Genomic DNA, 27,087 nt, shown 5'->3' with positions numbered 1-27,087 from the left:
TCGGAGCTGTAGCCACCGGCCTACGCCAGAGCCACAGCAACACGGGATCCGAGCTGCATCTGCAACCTACACCACAGCTCACGGCAACGCCGGATCGTCAACCCACTGAGCAAGGGCAGGGACCAAACCCGCAACCTCATGGTTCCTAGTCGGATTCGTTAACCACTGCGCCACGACGGGAACTCCTAAGGTACATTCTTAATTAGAGGATCTTTAAAATAACACAACATTCCAGGTTAAGAAGTTACGCGGGATCATTTAACAAGAACTGTATCTGAAATGTATTTTAGCAGTAATGACAGTACCTGCTTGTAAAATACAAAGTACATCCGCAGCTTCCTCCAAATAGACTGGACTCTCAAATAGTTCAGATGACTTGAAAAAAAATTCACCACTGGATTCAGATACCTTATTTAAAAAAAAAAAAGAAAACCAAACAGGTTACTACTGTGACACAGGTTCAACCCCTGGCCCAGGAACTTGCGCATGCCGCAGGCACAGCCCAAAAAAAAGGAAAAAAAAAGACATGATGAACTCTATTAAGTTCAAGTGATGAATCAGAACCCTTACTATTTTTGTAATTATTTGCTGAGTTTACAGATCACATCTCTTAATATATCATTAATATACTGTAACAGAATATGCAGTATGGGATTGATTATTAATTTAACTACAATTAGTCAGTTCCATTAATTACTATTACACACACGCAGCATGGCTCTTGATAATTTATTTCTATATGAATATTTGGGGAATCTGAAATTAAAGACAAGCCAAGCCAAAGAAATGAATTAGGAATGCTACCTACATAAGCTGTAGTTCAAAAAAAAGTAAAAAACTATAAACTGAAAGCAGTATAACAACTATACATTCATGTTCTAAATGAACTGTGGGAAAAACAAAGGATAAAAATTTAGGTCAACAAAAGCACTAACTTTTCTATCCAGACACCTACAGTCAATTAATCTTCAACAAAGGAGGCAAGAAAATAAAATGAGAAAAAGACAGTCTTTTCAGCAAGTGGTGCTGGGAAAATTGGACAGCCTCATGTAAATCAATGAAACTGGAAACACACCCTCACACCACGCACCAAAATAACCTCAAAATGGCTTAAAGACTTAAATGTAAGACAAGACACCATCAAACTCCTAGAAGAGAACATAGGCAAAACATTCTGTGACATCAACCTTAAAAATGTTTTCTCAGGTCACTTTCCCAAATCAAGAGAAATAAAAGCAAAAATAAACCAATAAGACCTAATCAAACTGACAAACTTTTGCACAGCAAAGGAAACCATCAAAAAAAAAAAAAAGGCATTTTACAGAATGGGAGAAAATAGTGTTACATGATGCAACTGACAAGGGCTTAATCTCTAAAATATACAAATAGCTTATACAACTCAACAGCAAAAAAGCCAACAACCCAACTGAAAAACGGGCAAAAAGACCTGAATAGACATTTCTCCAAAGAAGATAGACAGATGGCCAACAAGCACATGGAAAATCGCTCAACATCATTGATTATCAGAGAAATGCAAATCAAAATTACTATGAGGTACTACCTCACACCAGTCAGAACAGCCATCATTAATAAGTTCACAAACAGCAAAGGCTGGAGAGGGTGTGGAGAAAAGGGAACCCTCCTGCACTGTTGGTGGGAATGTAAATTGGTACAAACACTATGGAGAACAGTATGGAGGTACCTTAGAAAACTACACATAGAACTACCATATGACTCAGCAATCCCACTCTTGGGCATCTATCCAGACAAAACTTTCCTTGAAAAGACACAAGCACCCGCATGTTCACTGCAAGCACTATTCACAAAGACAAGACATGGAAACAACGTAAATGTCCATCAGCAGATGGTTGGATTAGGAGGATGTGGTATATATACACAATGGAATACTACTCAGCCATAAAAAAGAACAAAATAATGCCATTTGCAGCACATGGATGGAACTAGAGATTCTCATACTAAGTGAAGTCAGTCAGAAGAGAAAGACAAATACCATATGATATCGCATACCTGGAATCTAATACAAGGCACAAATGAACCTTTCCACAGAAAAGAAAATCATGGACATGGAGAACAGACTTGTGATTGCCAAGGAGGGAGTAGGGACTGGGAATTTGGGGTTAATAGATGCAGATCATTGCCTTTGGAATGAATAAGAAATGGGATCCTGCTGTATAGCACTGGGAACTATGTCTAGTCACTTGTGATGGAGCATGATAATGTGAGAAAAAAGAATGTATACATGTATGTGTGACGGGTCACCTTGCTGTGCAGTAGAAAATCGACAGAACACTGTAAATCAGCTATAATGGAAAAAATAAAAATCACTATTAAAAAATAAACATTCAATTACAAAAAAAAAATACTAACTTTTCTGAAAATTTCTTACAGACGTTTCATCACTACATTTCCCATATGCTGAAGGGTGCTGAACTAACAAATGGAAAACTCCCAAAAGAAGATCACTTATTTTACCAGAGCCATTAAGTAATGTATTAAGAAAAAGATATTGGAAAATATTAGTTAAAATTAAAGACTCGTACAGGAGAAAGAGTAAAAGTGTATAACTGCCTGTAATAGAAAAAATTTTAAGATTTGTAACATATCTTAAAAACTAGCTAAAACTAACTAAATCTCCCCTTACCAGCATTTTCTTTGGAAAGAGAATCAGGGTGTTTTGTTTTTTTTTTTGGTCCAAATTTATTAAACCTAACTTTTTTATAAAGTAACTGACCTTGAAATTCTCAAATTAAAAAGCATTTGCTTCCAACTCTAGGCCCAGTCTTATATATCTTAATATGAAGATCCAGTTTAGTTCTTTGTATGGTAACAAACTTAAAATTCAGAGTTTCAATTAACTATCATCATCCAAAGTAATCTATGTAACCTGAAACTAATATAACACCATAAATCAATTCTACATCAATTAATAAATAGCTATCATTGTGCTAAGATGAGAAGTTGAATAGCCTTCATTAGTAGAACTGGCATACTGTATATGGATTCAGCCATCTAGTGAGAGGCTAACCAAATATTCTACATCCAATTCAGCTTTGATATTCCCCACTCACTATTATGTATGAGGTATGTAATTCATTCACTGTCCAAAGGAATCACACATATTTTTCAGAAATCACACACATACTTCACTTTTTAGGGGTGAAATTATATCCTATAGAGATATTATCAAATTTGGTTATTTGTATGTCTTGACGTCTATATTTTCCTAATTATCCAGAAGCCATTGTATGGACTCCATACCGAAAAATATCCTCATGATAAAAGTATGCAGAACAGGCACATTATGAGAGGAAATACTAATTAGAAACTGACAGGCTTTATTTATTTTTTTATTTTTATTTTTATATATAATGATTTTTTTTTCCATTATAGCTGGTTTACAGTGTTCTGTCAATTTTCTACTGTACAACATGGTGACCCAGTTACACATACATGTACACCTTCTTCTTTCTCACAGGCTTTAAAGTCAGGCATTTAATATCTTTTCGAGCCTCTGAAAGGATAACACTTACATAAAAAACAGAAATATGTGTACAAGAGGATGCAATCTGGCTGCCTTCTGGCCTGTTTCTTCTACCTTCTAAGTGTAGAGATCAAATCATGTATATTTTGAGCTGTGATTAAAATAAATGTACCTTGTTCATAATTGCCAACAATTCACTAAGCACAAGACGCAAGCGACGAGGCGAATCACTGTGTTCAAACTCTAAAGTCAGTCCATGCTGAAGCTGTGATACCAGGATGCTCTCTCCACTGCCTCCTCCAAGTTTATGCCTGATAAAGTACAAACATGCACAACATTTATAAAAACACTGGCACAGAAATGACAGGGTGAAAATTACCTCTTATAAAAATAATCTAGGAGTTCCCGCTGTGGCACAGTGGGTTAAGAATCTGACTGCAGCAGCTCAGGTCACCGAGCATGGGTTTGATCTTTGGCCCAGTGCAGTGGGTTACAAGATCTGGCACTGCTGCAGCCATGGAGAAGGCTGAAGTTGCAGCTTGGTTTCAAGCAGCTGCAGCTTGTTATCAATCCCTGGCCCAAGAACTTCTATATTCCTCGAGTATGGCCATAAAAAATAATCACCATCATCTACAAAATAATGCATGAATTCTTTTCATATACTTCATAAATGGATTACTTCTAAAATCCTATTCAGGTTGTTCATCTATTTCAGGAATTTACAACCTATGTAAAGACTCCATCACAACTGACAGTTAATATCCACTTTCATTAACTACAGTGGCTCACTACTGGCTTCACAACAGGCAAAGAAGGACAAAATATATGCCCAGAATTTGGGGGAATCAATGTAAGCTTAAAAAAGCCTCCCAAGAGATTTCAGGAAATCGTTCTACTCCAGAGGAACTTAACCCACCCTCTTCCCAGTGAAAGTAACTGGCCTAAGAGCTTACCCTGAATACAAAGTGCACACAAAAGTTCTCGGCACAACATTTTATAAGATGGAATTCAAAAGATCATAGAATTTTAATTACAAATAAAAATACTGGATTCTTTCTGTTTTAGCAAATCCAAGTAAATACCAAGCCACAGATTAGATAATATTACATTACCTAAGCTGCTGTTCTTTGCTGGCGTCCTGTTCTAAAGCATGAAAGTCCACAGACACAATGCAACAATGGAATTGACAGCTTCTACTCCAGAAAGAAGACGAAGGATGAGTTTTTTATCCTGAGCCCAGCTTTGGCTCTGGTCAGCAGGAGCACAAAGTGCCATCCGCACCAAGCAGGGCAGGAGAAGTCTTAATTCTGGATCGCTTAAAGATGCCAAACGAACAACATCCACCTTCTGCATTGCTTCGAAAGCAAAAGGACTGACAAACTGAAGGCTTGTACACTCGGTCATTATCACAGTTGATCCTAGTGGTAAAAAAAAGAGAAGATGAAGAAAAAGAAAAGAAAGAGAAAGTAGGGGTATAACTCCACATGCATGAATGCCTCTCTTTTTAACAACTCTGAAAAATGTGGTCTCTTGTTAATAGGACTAGTCGCTGGCAATATTCCTGGCACAATTAAAGGCTCCCTATGTTTCTATTGCCATCTGGAAAATGAGAAAGAAAACAGAGTATATTAACGTCTCTTCCAGCCTTGGGGATCTTCTGTTGTAATACTCCCATTTTGCAAAGAAGGAATATGAAACCCCGAGGGACTAAGTAACTGGCTCTGAGTAGTATTACTAGTCAGTGGCAAAATCTAACGCTGAACCCTCATCTACTAAAACCCAGTCCAATATTTTCTCCACTATACTAGTCATGAGTGCCACAACGTAGAGTAAAAGATCAGCATAGTAAAGAACGCTCCTCTTTCGTTTCACATGCCTACCCAACATCCGTAAAGCACTGTTAAGACTTCTCTTTCCCACCCTCCACGAGTCGGTGGAACCACTAGTAAATAGCCTCACTAGCCAGAAGCAATGCCAGATTCAACGCTCTGGAGACAAAAACAGAATGCCATACCTCCTGTGTTCCTAAGTTTAAAAAAAACAAAAACAAAAACAAAACAGCTGTGGAGGTGCAATTAGCTGTGGGAGAAAGCTGAGTCCCACTTGGGCACTTTTCTGTCTCAAGAGTAATCAGAAACAAAACAGCAAGTAGTAGGTAGCCAAAGCCATCCCCTCCGAGACCCACAAAACTGCAGAATCGTAAATAAAAAGAGTCGTGGGCAGAAATGCTGTTTTGCTTTTAATTTAAGCAAGAGGAGCTGGCCTTTTAAACAGAGGGGCGGGCTGATAGAGCAGAGGCGTCAAGACCTGTGTGCTCATAGGTCTCGCCCTGGGCGTAAAGAGAACCAACCAGTTCCTCTGGCTGAGAAAAGTCGGGCCGGTGGCGGACACGGACCTCGGAACGCTCTAAGAGCCTGAGAAGCGGAAGCTTCATACCTTAAGATCTACCCTCCAACCTCCCGGGACCCCACCCGGATTCCACGCTCTAGAGGCGGGACGTGGTAGAAATCGAGAGCGCGGTCCGAAGTTGGGCCTAGGCGATAATCCCGATTCCCCAACCCTAGCTGTGCCCTGAGTCGGCCTGGACACCAAAAACCCAGACGCCAGAACCCATCGGGCCGGCGGTGCGATGGGGGCTGGATGCGGACCCTGCACAAAGGCAGAGCCCGGACTGAAGGGAGAGGAAAGCAGAGGAGACAGTTTCAACCTGCACACAGCACCTTCATTCATCCCCAGCGTCTGGCTCCGGTCGGCCACCGTACTGGACTGAGAGGAAGAGTGGCTGGCTGTGAAAGGAAACCCGCAGACGTCGCGCAGAGGCAACGGCGCGCGTGCGCGGCCCCACCCCTTCCTCCCCCTTGGTTTGCTCTGCCAAGTTCACTCGAGAAGATTTAGCAGGTTGCTAGCTGTCTTCAGTCTCCTTTCCAGACCCTACCAGCTGACTCTTTTTAAGGTAAATCATTAAGTCCCTACGAGGTGCAATTTCATCGTCACAGGACTACCGTGGCGTTCAAATGAATACGTACATTAGTATGGAAACGGAATGTTAAAATTGTCCCCACTGTTCATTGATCAGAACACGAAAGGAATCAGACTGCATACATTTCTTTTCCGTCTCTGCCTGTGCCCTTCCAGCACCAAAGTTCTGGAATCCTGGGTTTGTAGAAGTATTTAAAAAGTCATCAAGGAGTTCTCGTTGTGGCTCAGTAGTTAACGCATCCGACTAGGAACCATGAGGACGTGGGTTCGACCCCTGGCCTCGCTTAGTGGGCCTTAAGGATCCGGCGTTTCCGTGAGCTGTGGTGTAGGTCGCAGACGCAGCTCAGATCCCGCGTTGCTGTGGCTCTAGCGTAGGCCGGTGGCTACAGCTTCAATTCGACCCCAGCCTGGGAACCTCCATGTGCCATGGGTGCAGCCCTGAAACACACACACACCAAAAAAGACTATATGTATATATGTATGTATACATATATGTATATATGTATGTACAGCATTTTTTTCCTTAGTGGTACATGAAATAATGTTTTACAATTACTGGTGTCTTATATTTGTTTGATGAAATGTGTTATATAGTTCCTATACTCTAAGTCCTGGATGAAGTGAACATTCTCACCTCTGAATGGCTTTGATTTATTCTTTTCTACCTTAATTTTCAATCAGGTTGGGAAAGAAAGAAAGGAGACTGGCACAACACTGTAAATCAACTATACTTTAATACAATAATAAATTTTAAAAATTTAAAAAGAAGTTCTCTTGTGCAGCAAAGTTAAGGATTTGGCGTTGTCACTGCAGTGGCTTGGGTGGCTGCTGTGTCTCAGGTTCCATCCCTAGCCTGGGAACTTTCACATGCTGCAGACTTAGCCAGGAAACAAAAAAAAAAAAAGAGAGAGAGAGAGAAAGAAACAAAAATTAAAAAAAGTTTCAGGCATCATAGGTGCTTTTACATAAGTTATTGCCCAGTAAATGACTTTCTAGAAATTAGAAGACTTAGGGATTTAAAGGAGCACCCATGTTCCTTGGAAATAGTCAGAATTTCAAAAGTAAAAAGATCTCAGCAGTGATCTAGCTCCAGTTTTCTCAACGTGGAACTCTTTTTATAGTTATCCTGTTTTGTAAGATTTCTTCAATTGTTTCTGCCTGTCAAGATCTTTTTTACTTGTCTTTTTGTCTTTTTAGGGCCTCACCCTAGGCATGTGGAGGTTCCCAGGCTAGGGGTCTAATCGGAGCTGTAGCCGCCAGCCTACACCAGAGCCACAGCAATGCCAGATCCAAGCCTCGTCTGCCACCCACACCACAGCTCACGACAACGCCAGATCCTTAACCCACCGAACAAGGCCAGGGATGGAACCTGCAACCTCATGGTTCCTAGTCGGATTTGTTAACCACTGAGCTACGACGGGAACTCCGGTAAAGATCTTTTTTATTCTTTTATACTGGCTGTCTGCTTTGGCTAAACCTATCATATCTATGTTAATTTTATGGATAACATGTTGAGTAGACTTAGGTCCAGGCAAGGTCCCATAGGTTAACATTGAGACATCTCTCTAGTTGACCTAACTCCACCAGTTAAGCCTTTTGAGATATGATTGTTCAACCAACTCTGAATCATCCCAGCTCCTAAAATCCTTTCCTGCTTGGGGATAAAGTTCACTTTCTTTAAGGTGGCATTCAAAAGACAATGTTTTTCATGGTCTGACCTCTCTCTAGCTTGGACTCCTGTCATATCTTACCATGGTGCCTCCATTCTAGTCTGAACAGCTTATTTCCCAAATCCTTCATGTTATTCAAGAGCCTTCTCTCCTACTATTCCTTCTACCTGGAATACCTTTTCTCTTTATGTAGTAACTCCCAAGTATCCTTTCTTACCTCTAGTGTTCCCTTGCTTCGAAATCCTTCCCTGACAAATCACCTGTCTCTTCATTAAAGTACCCTTCTTCAATGCTCCCAAGGCACTCTTTGCTTCTTTCATCATAGCATTTCACATATTACACCATAGTTGTTAGAACTCATCTGTCCCTCTCACCAGAAAGTAAGTACCTTGTGGGCAAGAACTGTGTTTATGGCACACAGTATGGTACTTAATATTGGTGTTTTTAATAATTCAAGTATGAGTTATGAAACCTTACTAATAACCTGCTGAATGTACGGTTTTATCAGTGTGAAGTAATATGAGCTTGATTTCAGCTATTCCCTCTTGTATATGCACTCCATTGCCATTCATATCACTTTAGAGGGCTTATCAAACTAGTTATGTTTATAAGATCCTAAACTATTTCCACTACTGTGAAAATAAGAATTCCATGTAATTAAAATTTTATAACTTCATTTTAATTATTTGCAAAACTCACACTAAAGCTAAATTCTTGAATATTCCATATGCCATGGAGCGGCCCAAGAAATAGCAAAAAAAGACAAAAAAAAAAGAATAACCAAGGAGCTTTCAAAGAACTCAAATGCCTAGAAGAACAATGGCTTCACAGGCCATTTTGAGGCGTGTGAAGAAATAGGCAGAGGACAGATCATCTAAGTCTTTTGATATCTATCTTTAGAGCAAGAAGCAACTATAAAGGGTTTTCAGTTACCAAGTAAAGAACATACTGAAAGTAGACCATTTAGAAGGATGTTACAGTGGCCCACCCAGATAAGGTTCTCTTATCTAATACCTTATATGGCACTGCATAGTGCTAATTTAGACTAAGGTCAGGTCAGTTTAATATCAGGACATACATGATAGTAAATACAGAAGACCAACAATTTTTGTTTGTTTGCTTTGGCTGCTGGCACAGCATGTGTAAGTTCCCAGGCCAGGGACAAATCTGAGCCAGAACAATTTTGGTGCTTTGTCCCTACTCAGCTTAAGCGTGGACAAAAATACTGTGGTCGCCCCGTGGCATGTGGAGTCCCCAGGCCAGGGATCAGATCCAAGCCGCAGTCTCGACCTAAAGCGCAGCTGTAGCAATTCCGGATCCTTAACCCACTGTGTGGAGTCAGGGATCAAACCTGCATCCCATTGCTCCTTAAGACACTGCCAATCCCATTGTACCCCAGCAGGAACTTATGGACAAAAAAATAGTTTAAATGGCTGCTTATACAAAATGGGCAGAGTTATTTTCAATGGATTGTTCATATATGAACAACACTTATGTTTCAAAACATTTGTGATTAAAAAAAATAAGATAGAACTAAGCTTTGAATATTTGAAAGCAGCTTGTTTGGACTAGAAAACTCATATCAAACTGATCAGCATAAAGGGAATTAGTATTTATGTATATACACAATTTTCCTGTATATTAAACACCAATATGACTAAAATCTTTTTAAAAAATAAAGTACTTCAAAGAAGTTAAAAGTCCATCAATCAGTTTTTAGACTGCCCCTTTTCATTTATAAATGACACAAAAATACTACTACTACTTTTTACACAAATTTAAGATGGAAATATTTCAACAGAATGAGACACCACAATGAAGGCTTCATGAATAATTTATTCCATTTGAAGTTTTTTTTGTTTTTGTTTTTTTAAAAAGTATAAACCTTTTCATTTCCTCAATCACAATTTGTACAACTCAGTGTTATGGCATTCGGCAGCAATAGTGTTTGTTCCTTATTCTTTTTTTGTCACTTAAAAAAAAAAAAAGCAATTGGACCATATTAAATGTCACTGCTAAACAACAACTTTAAAACGCCCCTTCATAAAGTGACCAAGCTATTCTGAGAGAGTTGATGCTGACATGTCCAGTAATGACATTACAATTTGTAGTTTAAACTCAGTAACTTTAAGGTCCACAGATCCAGTTTACTTTGAAAACTAAAGCTACTTTAAAACTTCATGAATACATCAACCTGAGGAGTATTTTAGGTCCCAAATCCAGTTTTTAAATTAATACTCCACAAATAAGAAAACATATATAAAAATTTAAACCAACAGTTCTGGGCCCATTAAAACACCAAGAAAAACCGAAAGGTTAAGATTTCTAGCTGATTTTTTGAGGGGTGGAGAGAGACCAAAAAAAAAAAAAATATATATATATATGTCAAAAACATTTTTCCTTAATTTAGACAAACTAAAATCTTAAGAGGAAACCCAGACCAAAACATCACTCATGCAACATTAAATGTATTAATAGACTGATATGCGATGCCATAGTGAATGAGTAGCAAATTATATGATGCAACAGCATTTAAAAACTTCCTTTTAATGTATTCAATTTGAACATTTTAAATAATGCAACATAGTATTTTGATATTACAGTATTAACATAGTGCTTGATTAAAGATCTGCAAATCTTTGTAGTAACACATTAAGTTAAAAAATTACCTCAGAAGGTAAATATGAATGAAGACGAAAGGAGAATATTTTAATACAGTAATCTGTGCCATACTGACAATTGAGTACGAATACAGCTGAGGATAGTTGACTAAATAGTTAAGAGCTTAATTTTAGTGGTTTAAGAAAAGTTAGAAAGATTTAAAAATTACAGCTACTTTAAAATTTAAGGATTACATATAAGTACACTTGGTGGCCTTCTGGCCAAACAATAAGGTGTACAGAAATTTATTCATACAGTGTTAATTCACAGTCCTGATAACTGAATGGCTTGCATAAGAAAGGTATGGCTAGATGTTTCTCACTGGCTGGAAGCAGACATTATATAACTAATCTTTTTTAAAATGCCAAAATACTGAACTTCCACCCTGCTTTGTAATGGATAACTGCACAAAAACAGACATTAGCACTGTAACAAAGAAGTCAAGGTACTGGTGATCAACTGGTAATAAAGTATATACTATTTTGCTTACCTATTTAAACAAACAAACAAAAAAAAACTACTCATACTTGTCTGTGACAATACATTAGTCAGATCCATTATCCTGCATGAAAGACTTAATTTTTTTTTTCTGAAATAAGTCTCCTGACGTTTTCTAATGGCTACTTAATAATTTTGTTTGACTGTGAATTTATATGTGAAAGGAAGGAAAAAAAAATCTTATCAGTAAATCCTATATATTTGAGGACTATTCCCTGATTCCCAGATAAAAAGGAATTATATAATGAGTTCCTTCCTTATGGCTCCATATCAAAGAAACTGTCAGGGAATACTTTAAAAACTGGTCTTCAAACAGAGGTGTGGTTACTATAGGCTAGTGATTTTTCAACAACTGAGAACATAGCTTTTATTTTTAAAAGTCACTAATGAGCTAAAATATATAAACAAGGATACTGTTTTTATAGCAATTCTAAATAAGCATCTTTCCCCTCAAATCTCAGACAAGTTTTTTTTTAGGTCCAGAACAAAACATGCCAACATAATCTCTATGTGTTAGCATAATTTAAAAACAAATGCAGAATATGATCTTTAAATTTTAACTTCAAAATATGCTGACCATTGGGATTGAATTATAATTTTGAAGAAATGATTGAAAACCTTTATTACCAATTGTGTTCTGTTTATAGGAAAAACAAGACTGGCTAATGTTTTAATATACACATTTTGAAGAAGTTATATTATTCATAATAAAATGATATTTAAGCTAAGCATATAATATTTACAAAACAAGTTTCAGTTTAAAAAAAAAAATCATACCGAATTAGTTTTGTAAATACAATCCATTTTGTCTTTGTAGAGAATTAGTGAACATACAAATTTGGAATTTAGCTAGACTGCTTCCAAGAAAGATAGGTAGACTTGGTGACTGTGAATTCAAGTCAACAACACAGGTAGGAGGCTAACTTGGACTCTCTTGTGAGCAGCACTGTAGAAAGGATTTTTTAGGGGGGTAAAGCCTGCATAAAAGCAGTTATCTTGGCATGTGCAAACAAGAAGAGAGAAAGCTGTACTGAAGGAAGGGGTGAATTAAAGTCCCTAAAATTCAAGTCCCTTCTTTAGGGAGGTGAGAACCTCCTTGGCATATGCCCTGCCTTAATCTGAGCTGTGTTATAGAAAAGTACAGACTCTGGTGTTTGGGACTGCCATCTCCAAACCAAGAAAATTAAATAAATAAAAAAGGCAAAGGAAACAGGTTATGTTTAGAAAATGGTTCTTTAACTAGTGGAATAGTCTGAATACCAGAATTCACTGAGAATCTATTTACACCACAGTTTGATTGCACACACACACCCATACATATGCATACTCTCACACACATTCCCAATCTTTAATTTAAAAAAAAAAAAAAAAAGTCAAACAATCAAGAGTTTCTGCTCTTAAAATAATTTGTAAATGCCTAGAGCTGGGCTAAATTTCAACCTTATAGCAGATCCTGAAGATAATTTTCATAATTAATAATATTCCCATGCCTAGATGTGCCACTGTTAAAACAAACAAAAAAAATTTAAGCATGTAACATTAAACACCAAAATTAGTTTAAGCATTCAGTAGCAAATGTTTTTCTTGTAAAACTAAGTTTCTTTCACTGGAAATGGCCTGAAATATTAGTCATAGCCCTAAACCATAGTACAAAATATAACTGAAGAATTCTCATTTTATTCTAAGTTAAACCACCTAACAATATCACTTGTATATTGCCATCATGTTATTCTGTAAAGGTGTGATTGATATATAAAATGTTGTTAAGACCCGGTACCTTTTCAATTTATAAACACAGTGAACTTCATTACTGTACATGTACTCTGCAACTACAGCTTAGCTGTAAATCCTCCACACACAATGGTATGGACATTATTCCCCCTCTATCCCCATTAAACTGTACATCAAGACAATACAAATTTACTGTCCCACCCACCCCTTACAAAAAATAATACTCTAAAAGCAACCCTACTGTAACTTTTTAATTAAGACGATTACATATATTTTAGACCAATTGCTTTAAAGCAAGAAGGCAGTATAAACCTTCTAGGAAAATTTTTATAAAAGAGGTTAAGAAATATAAGACAATTTATACATTTAAAAACTTACAATAAATAAGAGATGCAGGCATTTTTGAATACTAGATACTATAATCCAATACAAGAACATCTTGATGTTCTGAAGCCATATGTTGAAATTCATTGCTCCTCATGTTTCCTTCTCCATGCTTTTAATATTCATTTAACATGACTGGGTACTATGGCTCATTACTTTTCACAAATACTGTGACTGGGAAAAAAAGGTTAATTTTGCTACGAAAATGTTATAATACGTTTTGTATGATCAGTCATCATCCTAAAGAGTTTCAGTATAGTCAATGAAAAATAACAGGGTTATAGCCCCTCCCCCCCCAAGTCAAAACAATATTTGTTGAAGTAATAAGAATTAGACCGCATCACAAATGACTTTCACTGAGAAGATAATTGTAACTTAATCTTGCAGCGAAGTATCTTTTTTCCTTGCTCTTTTCTTGCACAGTTCCATCAAATGAAGATCACAGCATATTCATGATAAAGTTATATAACTGATTCAGCACCACAAAATGAATTGGGAGACATGAGCGTCTGTCCTGGATTGCAGGGTCACAGGTTAGCCAGGAGAGTGCATTGTACTGTTCCAAAACAAACCTGAAAAGCAAGTAAACTCTGTAAGTCATGTATTTACTTACATTATAGATTTGGGAAGCAATTTCCAATGATGGCAACCTAAGATTAAAAGTCATTTAAAAAAAAATTGCAGCTATGAAATAGAGAATCTTTGGGAGAGTAAAGAAAACTAATTTTCATAAGCATTGTTCTCAAAAGTAGAGCACACATGTTAGAAAGAAAAATACTCTTTCTGAATGATATGTAATTCATGCAGAGATCCAAGGGTACACAACTGTAAACTACTGCCAAAAGTGAGAAAACATACAAGCATCAACATTGTATTCTTTCAAATTTGCAATGGAGAACCCTACATGGTCAAAAGATCTGTACCTGAGAACATCTGAAGTCTGATTTGAGTCAAGTGGGTGGGAGTGTTTACTGTGAAGCAGCTCGTCAGATTGCACTGAAGGCACGTGGAGGTGCAAAAGAGGCCTAAAAAAACAGGGAATCAGTCAGCTAACAGAAAAAAATCTGTTGGATTTACATTATTCTCCCAAGGTCTCTTACTTGATGAAATACATTTAGACCTATGTAATGCATGGAGCCGCTATAAACATGTTTGTTCTTCTTTAATTCATTACATAAGAAAATTTTACTTGTTTAACTTATGACTCTTACTTCCTTTTTTCAGCTTTATAGTTTTTGAGACCACATAATAACCCTGAAAAAGGATTTCTAGTTATTCTCTAAGTGTAATCTGCCTAGATATATAAAGTAAATATTAAAAAAAAGCACTAAATTGGGAGTTCCTGTTGTGGCTCAGTGGAAACGAATCTGATTTGTATCCATGAGGACACGGGTTCGATCCCTGGTCTCACTCAGTGGGTTAAGGATCCGGCTTTGCTGTGAAGATGCGGCTTGCATCTGGTGTTGCTGTGGCATAGACCAGAAGCTACAGCTCTGATTCGACCCCTAGTCTGGGAATCTCCATATGCAGGTGCAGCCCCCAAAAGACATAAATAAATAAGCAAGCACTAAACTGATAAATATGAGTAAATCTCCAGGTTACATAAAACTTAGACTATGCAAATTTACATAGGTCTAGGACTGAAGAAAGTAATAGGGGTGATCATATGAAAATATTTTACTTATAAAGCTATAAATTTTAAGCAAAGCTACCTCTGGTGGCATTGTGAGAGCTCTAACGTATGGCATAGGTGCATTCTTTTGCCCACTCAATTTCACAATAGAGGCTTAGTGACAACTGGTACAGCCTTTTAGACATGGCAATAAACAGTGAAAGAAAGGCATGTGGTACTCTTCTTCACATTTCAATTAAAGAAAGTGAATCATTTTGTGTCCAAGTCAATATATACATATAATACTGTTAAAAATGCTATGACAAGATGATATTCACTTCAGAAACTCTTGGAAGGTCTCATTCTGTATATTGTAAAAGATACTATTTCATATTTAGGTGCTCTACAACTGTCATATATGTATAAAATCTTTGTGTTATGTACTCAGAAATAAAACCAAAAATGTATATGTTTCAACTACCTACCCATAAATTCTTGATTTATAAGCAAAAGTCACATGTGGCACATCACTACAAATTAATGTAATTAGTACTACTGCTCTAATTACAATGATAAAAAGATTTTTCAGTCTTCTAGGTAACCTCTTTTTTTTTTTTCCAAGTGAAGAGAAACATACCGGATGGTTTTACTGCCTATGGTACAGAAATAAAATGGGATGCATGAAACAAAAGGTGAACAAAATTATGGTAAGTTATGCCTTACCTGGTAATTCAGACCAGAAGTCCTAAATCTTGTTACACTGTATCTGAGGGTGAATGCCCACTTTACACTATCCTCTCTGCAAATAAATATTGAGTAGAAAAGAATCTGGATAGTCCCTTGGACTTTTTGTAAAGTGGTGTTTCTTAAAAATTTTGTTCTGTGAAACACTAAGGTCATGAACTATTAATAGGTGTTATACAATCGTCTTCCTGTGTATTAAAGTAAGTCTGGGAAATGGTAGGTAAACAATGTTATTCACTGCTGTTTTCAGAGCTTTTAATGTGCATGCATGTATTGTAACAACAAAAGGGGTGCAGAAAGCACGTCTAGGACTTCCCAAAGGACCAAGGAACCCTTTGTTTTGTAGAAACTCCAAGGACTATTATGCAGAAACACTTTGGGGAATATGTTCTTATAATAAGCTTTGTACAGATCATTGTACATATTTTAGAAGGGGAACAAAAGTCATATGCTAAAACTACTACCTTGGCTGACACTCTCTAAATATATTTATTATCTCATTAATACTCAATTCAGATCAATAGTTGTTGTAATCTTCATGAATGTGCTACAGAAGTTCATGGCTTAATCTCAAATGTCACTGACTCAATGGTATGTGAGCCAAGGGTATCAAGATTTCATAGCAACAGTCTTAAAAGATAGCAACAAGCTTATTGGTTCAAGTACCCATTAAAATATAACCCTAAAAAACTAAAGGATACTATCTGACTTTTACCCTACAAAGAAAAATCAGGAGGCAAGTACTTAACATGATTTATGGAATAATCAGTCAACTTCTGGTGGGTTTATATAAGTGAAATCAGATCTGAATTTATTATTTTGGAATAGTAGCAGCAGCAGCAGTAACAAACTCTAGGTAAGAGTTTTCACATCTCATTTTACCATTTATGATTTGTCTCAACCTTGTTACATCACTGCTAATGAATTTATTTGATAAAATAAATCACTATGAGTCTAAGTATTTCTGTACTTGAAAACAATAGTTTTAGCAAGGCAATTTACACAAAGGTAGAAAGCTTTTTAAGGAGGTAGTAAACAGATCTAAATATCAAATATTCTTACAATAATTATGAAACCTTTAATTCTCAAAATAATGGGGAGTGAGGAATGATATAATTCAAAGAATAACATTATATAATCACTAAAAGATCTAGGTTTTAATCTTGAGTCTACTACCAATTTATGACTTTGGACAAGTGAGTGAGTTTGTCCAAACTTTATATACGCTCACCAAGAAAATGAAAAGGTTAGATAAAAGGTAATATAAGGTTTCTCCCAGGTCTAAATGTCTTTCTACACATGCAGCTGAAAATAACTAAGAGTAAGGTCCCAGAAATTTGACTTAAAGTTTAAACTTCCTATGAATTTAAAAATTATAGAGTTGTTTCTTATGTAGATTATTCTCTTGTGATTTTGTCTAGCTGTATGTGGTGGCAATGCATTTAAGACCTGAGACAAAAGCTACAAGACTTCAAAAAGCTACAAGACTTCCAAAAAGCTACTTCTATATTTCTTAGGGCCTTAAAATTAGCATTACTTAGGAACTGCCCCCCCTCCCCCAAAAAGGCAATACCTTAAGAAAAAGGGGACACTGATATTGTGCTTGAGGACATGCTGACCAGAACCAGTCAGGTAACGGACCCGCTTTGGCAGTTGATACAAAGTAACCAAGGGCCAATGGTTGCTGAAGAATATTAGTTACTTCATCATGAGATTCTGTTGAAAGTAGCCGATCAGTACCCTGACCCTGAAAAAGACAAAATTAAAAGTATGTGAGTTCATGTGATATACTGAGGCACTAGCTATAAATACAGAATGGTTTATGGCAGTCAGTCTCCTTATCTTTTGTCTTCAATTTCAGACAATACTGAAGGATACTGAAAAAATCTGTTGCTATGTATCAAATTAGTAATAGGCATTCAATAATCAGTTTTAAGAGGTGCAAGAGGAAATGAATTGTACAAACTATTTAACAAGTATGTTATTATGTCAAGCCCTTGTTCTGTGTGTGTGTGTTACAGACCTTTGTAGATGACTAAAAAATACAGAATGTTTAATACAACTTCTAACTTATTTCCTAATACTCCCTTCTCAACTAACTCCTGACCATCACACTCCAATCCAAAAAGTGGCTTATATTTAACTTTGTTCATCTAGCGCTGTCTATAAAATGGAGATAACAGAGTTCTGGAAAGCAATATAGCACATGAAGAGACAACTATTAAATGATGCTCATATTCTTTTAAATTAGTCAATGCATTCCTTAGCATTTAAGAAATACATTAAAAAGAATAAAAATGAAATACAAGCAAATGTTCACTGTTACCTACAACTAAAAAAAACCCCAAAATATTTAAATGTTCAACATTTTGGGAGTAATACAACAAATTACGGTAGAACAACAATGCAACATTAAAAACCTGCTTATAGTTTTTGTTTTGTTTTGTTTTGTTTTTGTCTTTTTGTTTTAGGGCCATACCCACGACATATGGAAGTTCCCAGGCTAGAGGTCCAATCGGAGCTGTAGCCTCTAGCCTACACCAGAGCCACAGCAACTCAGAATCCGAGCTGCATCTGCAACCTACACCATAGCTCACAGCAAGGCCGGATCCTTAACCCATTGAGCAAGGCCAGGGATGGAACCTGAGTCCTCATGGATGCTAGTCAGGTTCGTTAATCACTGAGTCACGACGGTTCTTAAAGAAATACAGTGATAATCAAATAATATAATATCCTTTACTGGAGTAAAAACTACGGTGAAGTGGCAGGAAAACTACAAAAGAAGGAATAATGACAAGTAGTCTTAGAAATATGAAATCAGAAAGAACCTTAGAGACCCTCTTAATAATATAAACTCAGTGTATTGATGTCTCTAAGGCAGAAGTACATAAATTATCTGCTGTAATGGTCTTGCTAATTTTCAAGGAAAAAAGCATTCTATTTCATTGATGTAATAATCCATTATGAAGTTGATGAGTGACATTTAGATAAACTGAACTTTTATAACAGGGTTACCTTGCCAGCATCACCTCCATGGGGGTAATGAGATCCTGGAGAATGAACAGGTGATCCCGTTGGAGATGCAGGAAGAATATTAATAATATCAGGGTCAAGATCATCTGCTGTGTCTAATAAATCAAAGATACCCATTCCATCAGCTCCATCTATACAGGAAGAAGAAAGAAAATTACTCCATTTTTCATAAACCATGGTCATTTATAGGAGAGTGTTAAAATAATGGATTTAAACAAAATGAGTTAATTTAATCGACATCTACTGAATGTCTACCATGTGCCAAGTATTGTGCTAGGAGTCAAATAATCAATTATGTATAAACTTAGTATGTAGTGGTCTGAATAAGGCCCCCCCTCCCCGCTGCAAGATGTCCACATCCTAATCCAGGAATCTGTGAATATGTTACCATAAAGAACTTTGCAGATGTGATCAAGCTAAGGATCTTGAGATGGGGAGGTTATTCTGGCTTATCCAGGTGGGTCCAATGTAATCACAGGGGTCCTGATAAGAGGAGGCAGTACGGTTAGAGTCAGTGAAGATGTGACTGTCCTAAACTGCTGGCACTGAAGATGTAAGGGGCCATGAGCAAGAGGTGTGGTGGTCTCTAAAGGGTGCAAATTGAAGGAAACTGATTCTCCCTCCAGAGCCTCTAGGAGAAACCAACCCTGCAGACACCTTGACTTTATAGCTCAGTAAGACTGATTTTAGACTTCTGACATATAGAACTGTAAGATAATAAATGTATGTTGTTTTAGGCCTCTAAGTATATGGTAATTTGTTACAAGCAGCAATAGGAAACTATACACAAATGCTGGGAGTGGAAAACATTGAAAATGAGAGAATTCGTTATTCTTTATTATCAAGTAAAATATTCAAGTTACTGTATAACACACTAAAAGAGGAGACTAATAACCACACTTGTGCCTTATTTCTTTTCTACTAAAATGTAATTTATAAATTCACCCAGAAAAATTACATCCTACTCTGGCAGTTTGTATAAATTACTAAATTATTTTGGCAACTCAAAATAGAAGAGATAAGCAATGAGATCCTGCTGTACAGTACTGGGAACTGTAATCACTATGATGGAGCATGATAATGTGAGAAAAAGGAATGCATATGTGTATGTGTGACTGGGTCATCGTGCTATATAGTAGAAAATTGACAGAATACTGCAAACCAGCTATAATGGAAAAAATAAAAATCATTAAAAAAATGAAATAGAAAAGAATATAAAATGAACTGCAAAGTTTATGTACAGGTTATGAGCATAAATTTGTACATATATTTTATGATTAATGTTGCCTTTAAACTAAGTAAACATTTATGGGATAATTCATAGTATTCTGATAATACTGAGGTAGAAGAATGATTTTATTAGTTTCCCATTGCACTTTAACAGATTACCACAAACCTATTGACCCTGAAACAACAAACATTATTCTCTTATAGTTCTGGGGCCAGAAATCCAAAATCAGTTGTATTGGATTGAAACCAAAGTTCTGGTCATTAGGCCAAATCAAGGTACTGGCAGGGCTTTGTTCTCCCTGAAGGCTCCACGGGAAAGTCTGCTTCCTTCTCTTCTCCAGCTTCTAGAACTATACTCCCTGCATTCCTTGGCCCATGGCCCCTTCCTCCATCTTCGAATTCAGCAGCATAGTCTTTCCCTCTGACCTTTTTTTTTTTTTTGCCACACCCACAGCATGTGCCAAGTTCCTGGGGCCAGGGACTGAAGCAGCACAGCAGTTGCAAACCGTACCACAGCTGTAGTAATACCAGATCCTTATCTCACTGTGCCACACAAGAACTTCCCTGGCTTTACTTCTTTACTTTCCTCTCAAAACATCCTGTTTGTCTTCTTGTTGTTTTGCCACACCCCATGGCATGTGGGACTGAACACACGCAACGGCTATAAGCCAAGCCATAGTAGTGACAACACCAGACACTTAATCCACTGAGCCACCAGGGAACTCTTGTTCTCTTTTGTGTATAGTCAAACATCCCTCTGTCTCCCTCTTATAAGGATATATATGATTGTATTTTGGGTCCACCTGCTAAAGCCAGGATAAACTCTCCATCTCAGGATCCTTAACTTAATCTGATCTGCAAAGTCTTTCCCCTCTCCCCCCACATAAGGTAACATTTCACAGGTTTCAGGAATATTCACAGGACACAGATGTTTGGGAGGCATTATCTATATATATAATCAGCCATAATCATCCATATTTATGTTATATTTGCAAACCTTTACAGAACAATTCACGTACCATTGTTGGGATTAAAGCTAAGTCCAAATTTTCAGTGGTATAAGTAGCTGAAGCTACTTGCACAGAAGCTGAAGTAGGAAACACAAGTATATGAGTACATGATGTATCCTGTGGAGTATTTAGCTGAGATGTCTGCATGTTTAGAGTGGTACTTCTTCCAAATACAGAACCAGTTGATACAGAATCTGAAAAGAAAATAAAAGGCATGTTTTCTTTTAATAAATGAAAAATAGATTTTACATGAAACTTAGAACTTAAGTGCATAAAGAATTAAATCTGATATAAATTAAAGATAGCTAACCTGGCATAATAACAAAAGAACCTTGGGGTTCCATTGCTACCAAGCAAGCACTGAGAATGCTGGGAGAGTCTGCAGCAGATATACCACACATCCTACACATGTCTTTGAGTCTTTTACTTAGAGACTGCAAGTTCCGACGACTCAACAAACAGCTCCAATCTGTGGGTATCAACAGTAAAAAAATAAGAATATCCCAAGTACAAACACTGTTAACATTCTATAGAACAAAAGTAAAACAAATGGTTCTAAAATTAATATATTCCTCAAACAAGAGTCATCATCGAGTCAAAACTCTCTTACTGCTTTTATAAGTAATAAAAGCACAATTTTACCTTTTAATTCTCCATGACCAATCCTTCCTAGACGGCCAATCACAACTCTCCACGGTAATGAACTCATTTGTACAAGTCCTAAGCACCACTCCCAAAGTTTCTGTAGACCAAATCTTCTGGCAGATCCTTTTTTCCGACGAGCCCTGTTGTATGGAACAAAAAGAGTCATCAATATTTTTAAAATTCATATGATGACATTTCAAAAGAGCTCAAATACAGAAAAACTGGTCCCCTTCATTTTATTTTTTATTTTTTGCTATTCTTCTTGGGCCGCTCCCACGGCATATGGAGGTTCCCAGGCTAGGGTCTAATCAGAGCTGAAGCCACCGGCCTACGCCAAAGCCACAGCAACTCAGAATCTGAGCCGCGTCTGCAACCTACACCACAGTTCACGGCAACGCCAGATCCTTAACCCACGGAGCAAGGGCAGGGACCGAACCCGCAACCTCATGGTTCCTAGTTGGATTCGTTAACCACTGCGCCATGACGGGAGCTCCCCTGGTCCCTTCATTTTAATGCTTGATTTTTTTTTTACACAAGTCCTAAGCAAGAATATACACAAAATCACAGGTTTGGCATATTAGTTTGTATTTTTTTTTTGTAATACACATTAAAACATACCCTTATAATAAAAGCTGTCCACAAACCACCAAAATACACCATAAGCACTGCTCTTCACCAGAAATTAGCAAACTTTTTCTTTAAAAGGCCAATATTTTAACTTGCAGGCCAGCAAGATCTCCTGCAAACAATTCAACTTTGCTGCTACTGCAGCATGAAAGCAGCCATAGGCAGTCAAATGAGTGTGTCTAGAATTGGCCCATAGGCTGGAGTTTGCCAACCCTTGCTTCATACTTTAAAAATTTAAGGATATCAAACAAAAAACCCCAACACTTCTCAGAACAAACAACACTGTAGTGTTTTTTCCATGTATGTCTTTTATTAGGCAAGTACATAAAATAAGCGCTCTGTGGCTGAGCAACAGTGGCTACCATTTATTGAGTACTTAAAATACACCAAGCATTATGCCCAGTTAACATGTAATGCCTCATTGCACACTAACAATGAGGCAGATAAAATTATCCTCCTAATTTTACAGAGAAGCTAGAGCTCAGCTGGATAAAGCAGTTTTCTCAAAGATCACACAGCCAGTAAGTGTGAGGATTGGAAATTTGAACCCAGATCTCTGGACTCCAGAGCTGCATCTCTTAACCATCATCTCACTCCTACTTTCAGTAAAACGGCAATTTGTCTTGTATTAGAAAGGTGGTATTATTCTTTTTCAGTTCTCTTTCTCATCCTTCACAGATAAGCTTATTGCTCTCTCCAGAGCTCACTTAATTAGCACAACTATCCCATTTTTTTAAAAAATCAAAACTATATCAAGGAAATAAGGTATGAAATACTGCCTTAAGGTTTTTAAGATAGTCAATAAATCTTTATAACCAGTAACATAAAATCAATGTTTCTATATTGTTTCTTCAGCACTATAATCTAATATAATCATTTAAATATTTTTGCATATAACCAACTTCTAACTTAAAAAAAACAGAACATCATATAATGAAGAAAATAAAGACTAGAAACCAAATCTGAAAATTAAAAGTTACTTCGTGGACTTTCCAAGTTCCCTTAGGCAGTGTTTGTTAGCCTTGAAATATGTTGTTAGAAGTGTCTACCAAGTGACAACTTAATATGAGGCTCACTTGTTGTGAACTATCAGTTACAGCCTTCATGAATAACTGGTCATGATATCTAACTACTATCAAGAAGAATTCTATACCAAGTGCTGGTAAAGATATTGGCTAACAGCATCTGTCATTCATTGCTGATAGGAATGCAAAGTGGTTCAGCCAATTTGGAAGACAATTTGGCAGTTTTTTAAAAATTAGTCATGCACTTTCCCATAGGATATAACAATTTCTCTGTTATCACACAAGACAAATAAAAACATGTCTACAGACACACACAAAAAAGAATTCTACATGGACTTCTCTTACGGTGCAGTGGGTTATGGATCTAGTGTTGTCACTGCAGTGCCTTAGGTCACTGCTATGGCTCAGGTTAGATCCGTGGCCGAGGAACTTCCACATGCCGTGAGTGTGGCCAAAAAAAAAAGAATTCTACAAAGAAGGCCACTATTTCAGAATATACTCCAACATTTTAGTGAAGCAAGACATTCTGTAATTATTAGGGACTATATTTTGATGGTATATAAGAAAGCAAATATTTGAAAATACTTTACTAGATTTAATTTGCAGAGGGCTTTTATAGTTTCATGTTTCAAAATTTGTTAGGCTAAAATCATTATCTCAAGGTTTATAGCATAAAATTTAGGGACTTTAATCTTTTTTTGTCTACATAATAGAAATTAATCAAATTATTATTATAATTTTTTTTCATTGCACCCGTGGTATATGGAAGTTCCTGGGTCAGGGACTGAACCTGTGCAACAGCAGTGACCCAAGCCGCTACAGTGACAACACCAGATCCTTAAACCCACTGTGCCACAAGAGAACACCATAAGCCATTTTCTATTCTTTAAAAATGATTTTTTTTACATTTTAAATGATACATATAAGGAAATAAAAGTACCTATTTGGGACATCAATGTTAATAATACAAGTTTCTAAAAGTTCTCCATATAGATCTGTGCAAGATGCAAGAATCCATCTTTGATCATGTGACAAACAGTAGCCCACAAAAAGTACATTATATTTCTGTCCAGCTTCTCCAAATGTTTCGCCTAGTTCTGTCTGTTTATCTTTCACTGGAGCCAGAATAAAAGGAGGTGTATAAAGTCGAATACACTCTGGTCTCTGTAAAATAAAAAATTAAGTTACTATGGCACTATATAATCATAGAAAAAAATTTTATTGAAGATACACACACACACACACAAACACAAACACAGAGAGAGAGAGAGAGAGAGAGAGTGTGTGTGTAAGATAACTGAAAAATGAGAGCTAAACAGAGACCTGCATTTAGTTTGGCATAAAAACATAAAATGTAGTCATTCAATAACTTTGGTCATGGAAAACATACTTACATCAGGACTTTTAAGAGCAGTTTCCATGGCTAAACCTGGACCAAAACCAGTCAATGTTTTCACATTGGTTGATGTTGGAAGTGGTCTCCGACACTGAGTAAAGGCCGAAAAAGCTAGGGATTTTAAATGCTGGGTATAGATTTGTCTATCTTCATGCTTCACAGGTTGCAACAGGTACTGACAAGGAACAATCTGAAGAGTTATAAACAAATATTACAAATGTTAAGCTTTCAACAAGAGAATTAAAAGAACTATATGTCTAAAACTCTAAAACTTTTAGTATGAAATTTAAACTAGGGAGTTCCCGTTGTGGTGCAGCAGAAACAAATCTGACTAGTATCCATGAAGATGCGGGTTCAATTTCTGGCTTTGCTCAGTGGGTCGGGGATTCGGCATTGCTGTGAGCTGTGGTGTAGGCTGCAACATGGCTTGGATCTGGCATTGCTGTGGCTGTGTATGGTGTAGGCCAGCAGCTCTAGCTGCAGCTCCGATTCAACCCCTATCCTAAGAACTTCCATATGCCTCAGGTGCAGCCCTAAAAGGCAAAAAAAAAGAAAAAAGAAAAGAAGTTTAAACTAAATTTAGGATGATAATCTAATGAATTATATTTTCTTATCTATTATATAGATATTGTTTTGTTTTTAGGGTCACACCTGCGGCATATGGACGTTCCCAGGCTAGGGGTCGAATCAGAGCTGCAGCTGCCAGCCTATGCCACAGCCACAGCAATGCCAGATCTAAGCTATATCTGCAACATATACCACAGCTCACAGCAATACTGAATCCTTAACCCACTGAGGGGGGCCAGGGATTAAACCTGTGTCCTCATGAATACTAGTCAGGTTTGTTACTGCTGAACCACAATGGGAACTCCTATGATATAGATTTTTAATAAACAGTCAACTTTACTAATGGAATATATAAAAATCTTTACACATTTCTACATAGTAGTTATACTGTTTAATACTGCCATTGACTAAGTACTATTATAGTCTATAAGAAAAATTCAAATTCTCTGCAAACAATATGGCTAATTTCTCTCTACTTTTCCTGCAACCTATCTTATCTAGTACCCTAGCTTGTGAGTCCCTTTTTTTAAATTTAATTTTCTATTTATTTTGGCCATGCCCCTGTGGCATATGGAATTTCCCTCGCCAGAGATCAAACTTATGCCACAGCAGCAACACAAGCTGCTGCAGTGACAATGCCAGATCCTTAACCCAGAGTCACAAGAGAACTCCATGTCTGTTCTTAATTTTCCTAATTAAGCTTATGAATTTAAAAATTAGTTTAAAAAAGTAACACGGGAGAAACATACAATGTACTCAAAACAATCTTTTTGTTCTCTATTATTACTGCGGTATGATCACAAGGTTCTTTTATAAACTCTTTAAGATTTCTGTATTATAGTATCACTTAAAGTAAAAATCAATAGAACCTAACTTTTAGAAAATCAATATGGATACATAATAGTAGCTTTGAAATTTCTGTCAACATTAAAATGTTTTATATAAATTTAACTTGTTAACATTTATCATTCTTACCTGTACAGAAACAGTACTCTTAATATGAGGAGGAAGAGTCTGGACCATTTCCAGAAAGCATCGAAGTAACCCCAAAGTCCACACATTGGAAGAATTAGTGCTCTCATCTTTATTTTCATATGTAAAAGGATCAATTATATAAACAACAATTGCAGGTGGATAAGTGATTGCATGTGAATCACCATCTGTGGGGATGCCCACTTTATCCCGATCCATTGTGCTAAAATTTTGAAGTAGAAATAAAGACAGTTAGGGGAAAAGTTGTACTGTACTTTGCTGTAATACCATCAAAGCATGTTCTTAATACCCTCTCCACATTTTTTGGGGGGAGAGGAAGGGGTGTTAATAGCCTCTCTGAAAATGAGGGACATCTTTCTCTTTAAAGAGAACCATAAATGTTCACAATTGCATGGTATACAAAGACCCTCAGCATTAAGAGATCTTGAATTTAAAAAGAGGATAGCATTCTTAAAACCGCAGAGTATCAGACATGTCAGAGGGCTTAGTGATTAAATGATAAAACTGAGACAGGGAATTCCCGTTGTGGCTCAGCAGTTAACGAACCAGACCAGTATCCAGGAGGACTCAGTTTGATCCCTGGCCTCGCTCAGTGGGTTAAGGATCCGGCATTGCTGTGAGCTATGGTACAGATCACAGATGTGGTTGGATCCTGCATTGCTGTGACTGTGGTGTAGGCCGGCAGCTACAGCTCCCATTCGACCCTTAGCCTGGAATCTCCATATGCTGCAGGTGCGGCCCTAAAAAGACAAAAGAAAAAAAACACCCAAAAAAAAAAAA

At 37.0% G+C, this 27,087-nt stretch overlaps 2 protein-coding genes across 2 annotated transcripts in view; both read right to left on the bottom strand.

The window, feature by feature from the left end:
* Positions 1–6,327, bottom strand: part of INTS2 (integrator complex subunit 2) — a 63,697-nt gene extending 57,370 nt beyond the window's left edge. The window contains 5 exon segments of the mRNA XM_047758044.1: positions 306–408; positions 3,675–3,813; positions 4,615–4,669; positions 4,672–4,920; positions 6,210–6,327. Coding sequence (XP_047614000.1) covers positions 306–408; positions 3,675–3,813; positions 4,615–4,669; positions 4,672–4,920; positions 6,210–6,228 — 565 coding nt within the window. The 5' untranslated portion in view covers positions 6,229–6,327.
* Positions 6,328–9,967: 3,640 nt separating this feature from the next.
* MED13 (mediator complex subunit 13) overlaps positions 9,968–27,087 on the bottom strand; it is a 98,943-nt gene continuing 81,823 nt past the window's right edge. The window contains 11 exon segments of the mRNA XM_047758042.1: positions 9,968–13,997; positions 14,349–14,448; positions 17,354–17,528; positions 18,797–18,945; positions 21,064–21,081; positions 21,084–21,248; positions 21,365–21,523; positions 21,697–21,839; positions 24,292–24,515; positions 24,746–24,937; positions 26,290–26,509. Coding sequence (XP_047613998.1) covers positions 13,865–13,997; positions 14,349–14,448; positions 17,354–17,528; positions 18,797–18,945; positions 21,064–21,081; positions 21,084–21,248; positions 21,365–21,523; positions 21,697–21,839; positions 24,292–24,515; positions 24,746–24,937; positions 26,290–26,509 — 1,678 coding nt within the window. The 3' untranslated portion in view covers positions 9,968–13,864.

Source organism: Phacochoerus africanus, chromosome 14, assembly GCF_016906955.1.
Source record: "Phacochoerus africanus isolate WHEZ1 chromosome 14, ROS_Pafr_v1, whole genome shotgun sequence".
Classification (NCBI taxonomy): Eukaryota; Metazoa; Chordata; class Mammalia; order Artiodactyla; family Suidae; genus Phacochoerus; species Phacochoerus africanus.
The sequence above is the reverse complement of the archived record's forward strand: the minus strand, read 5'-3'. Positions and strand labels throughout refer to the sequence as shown.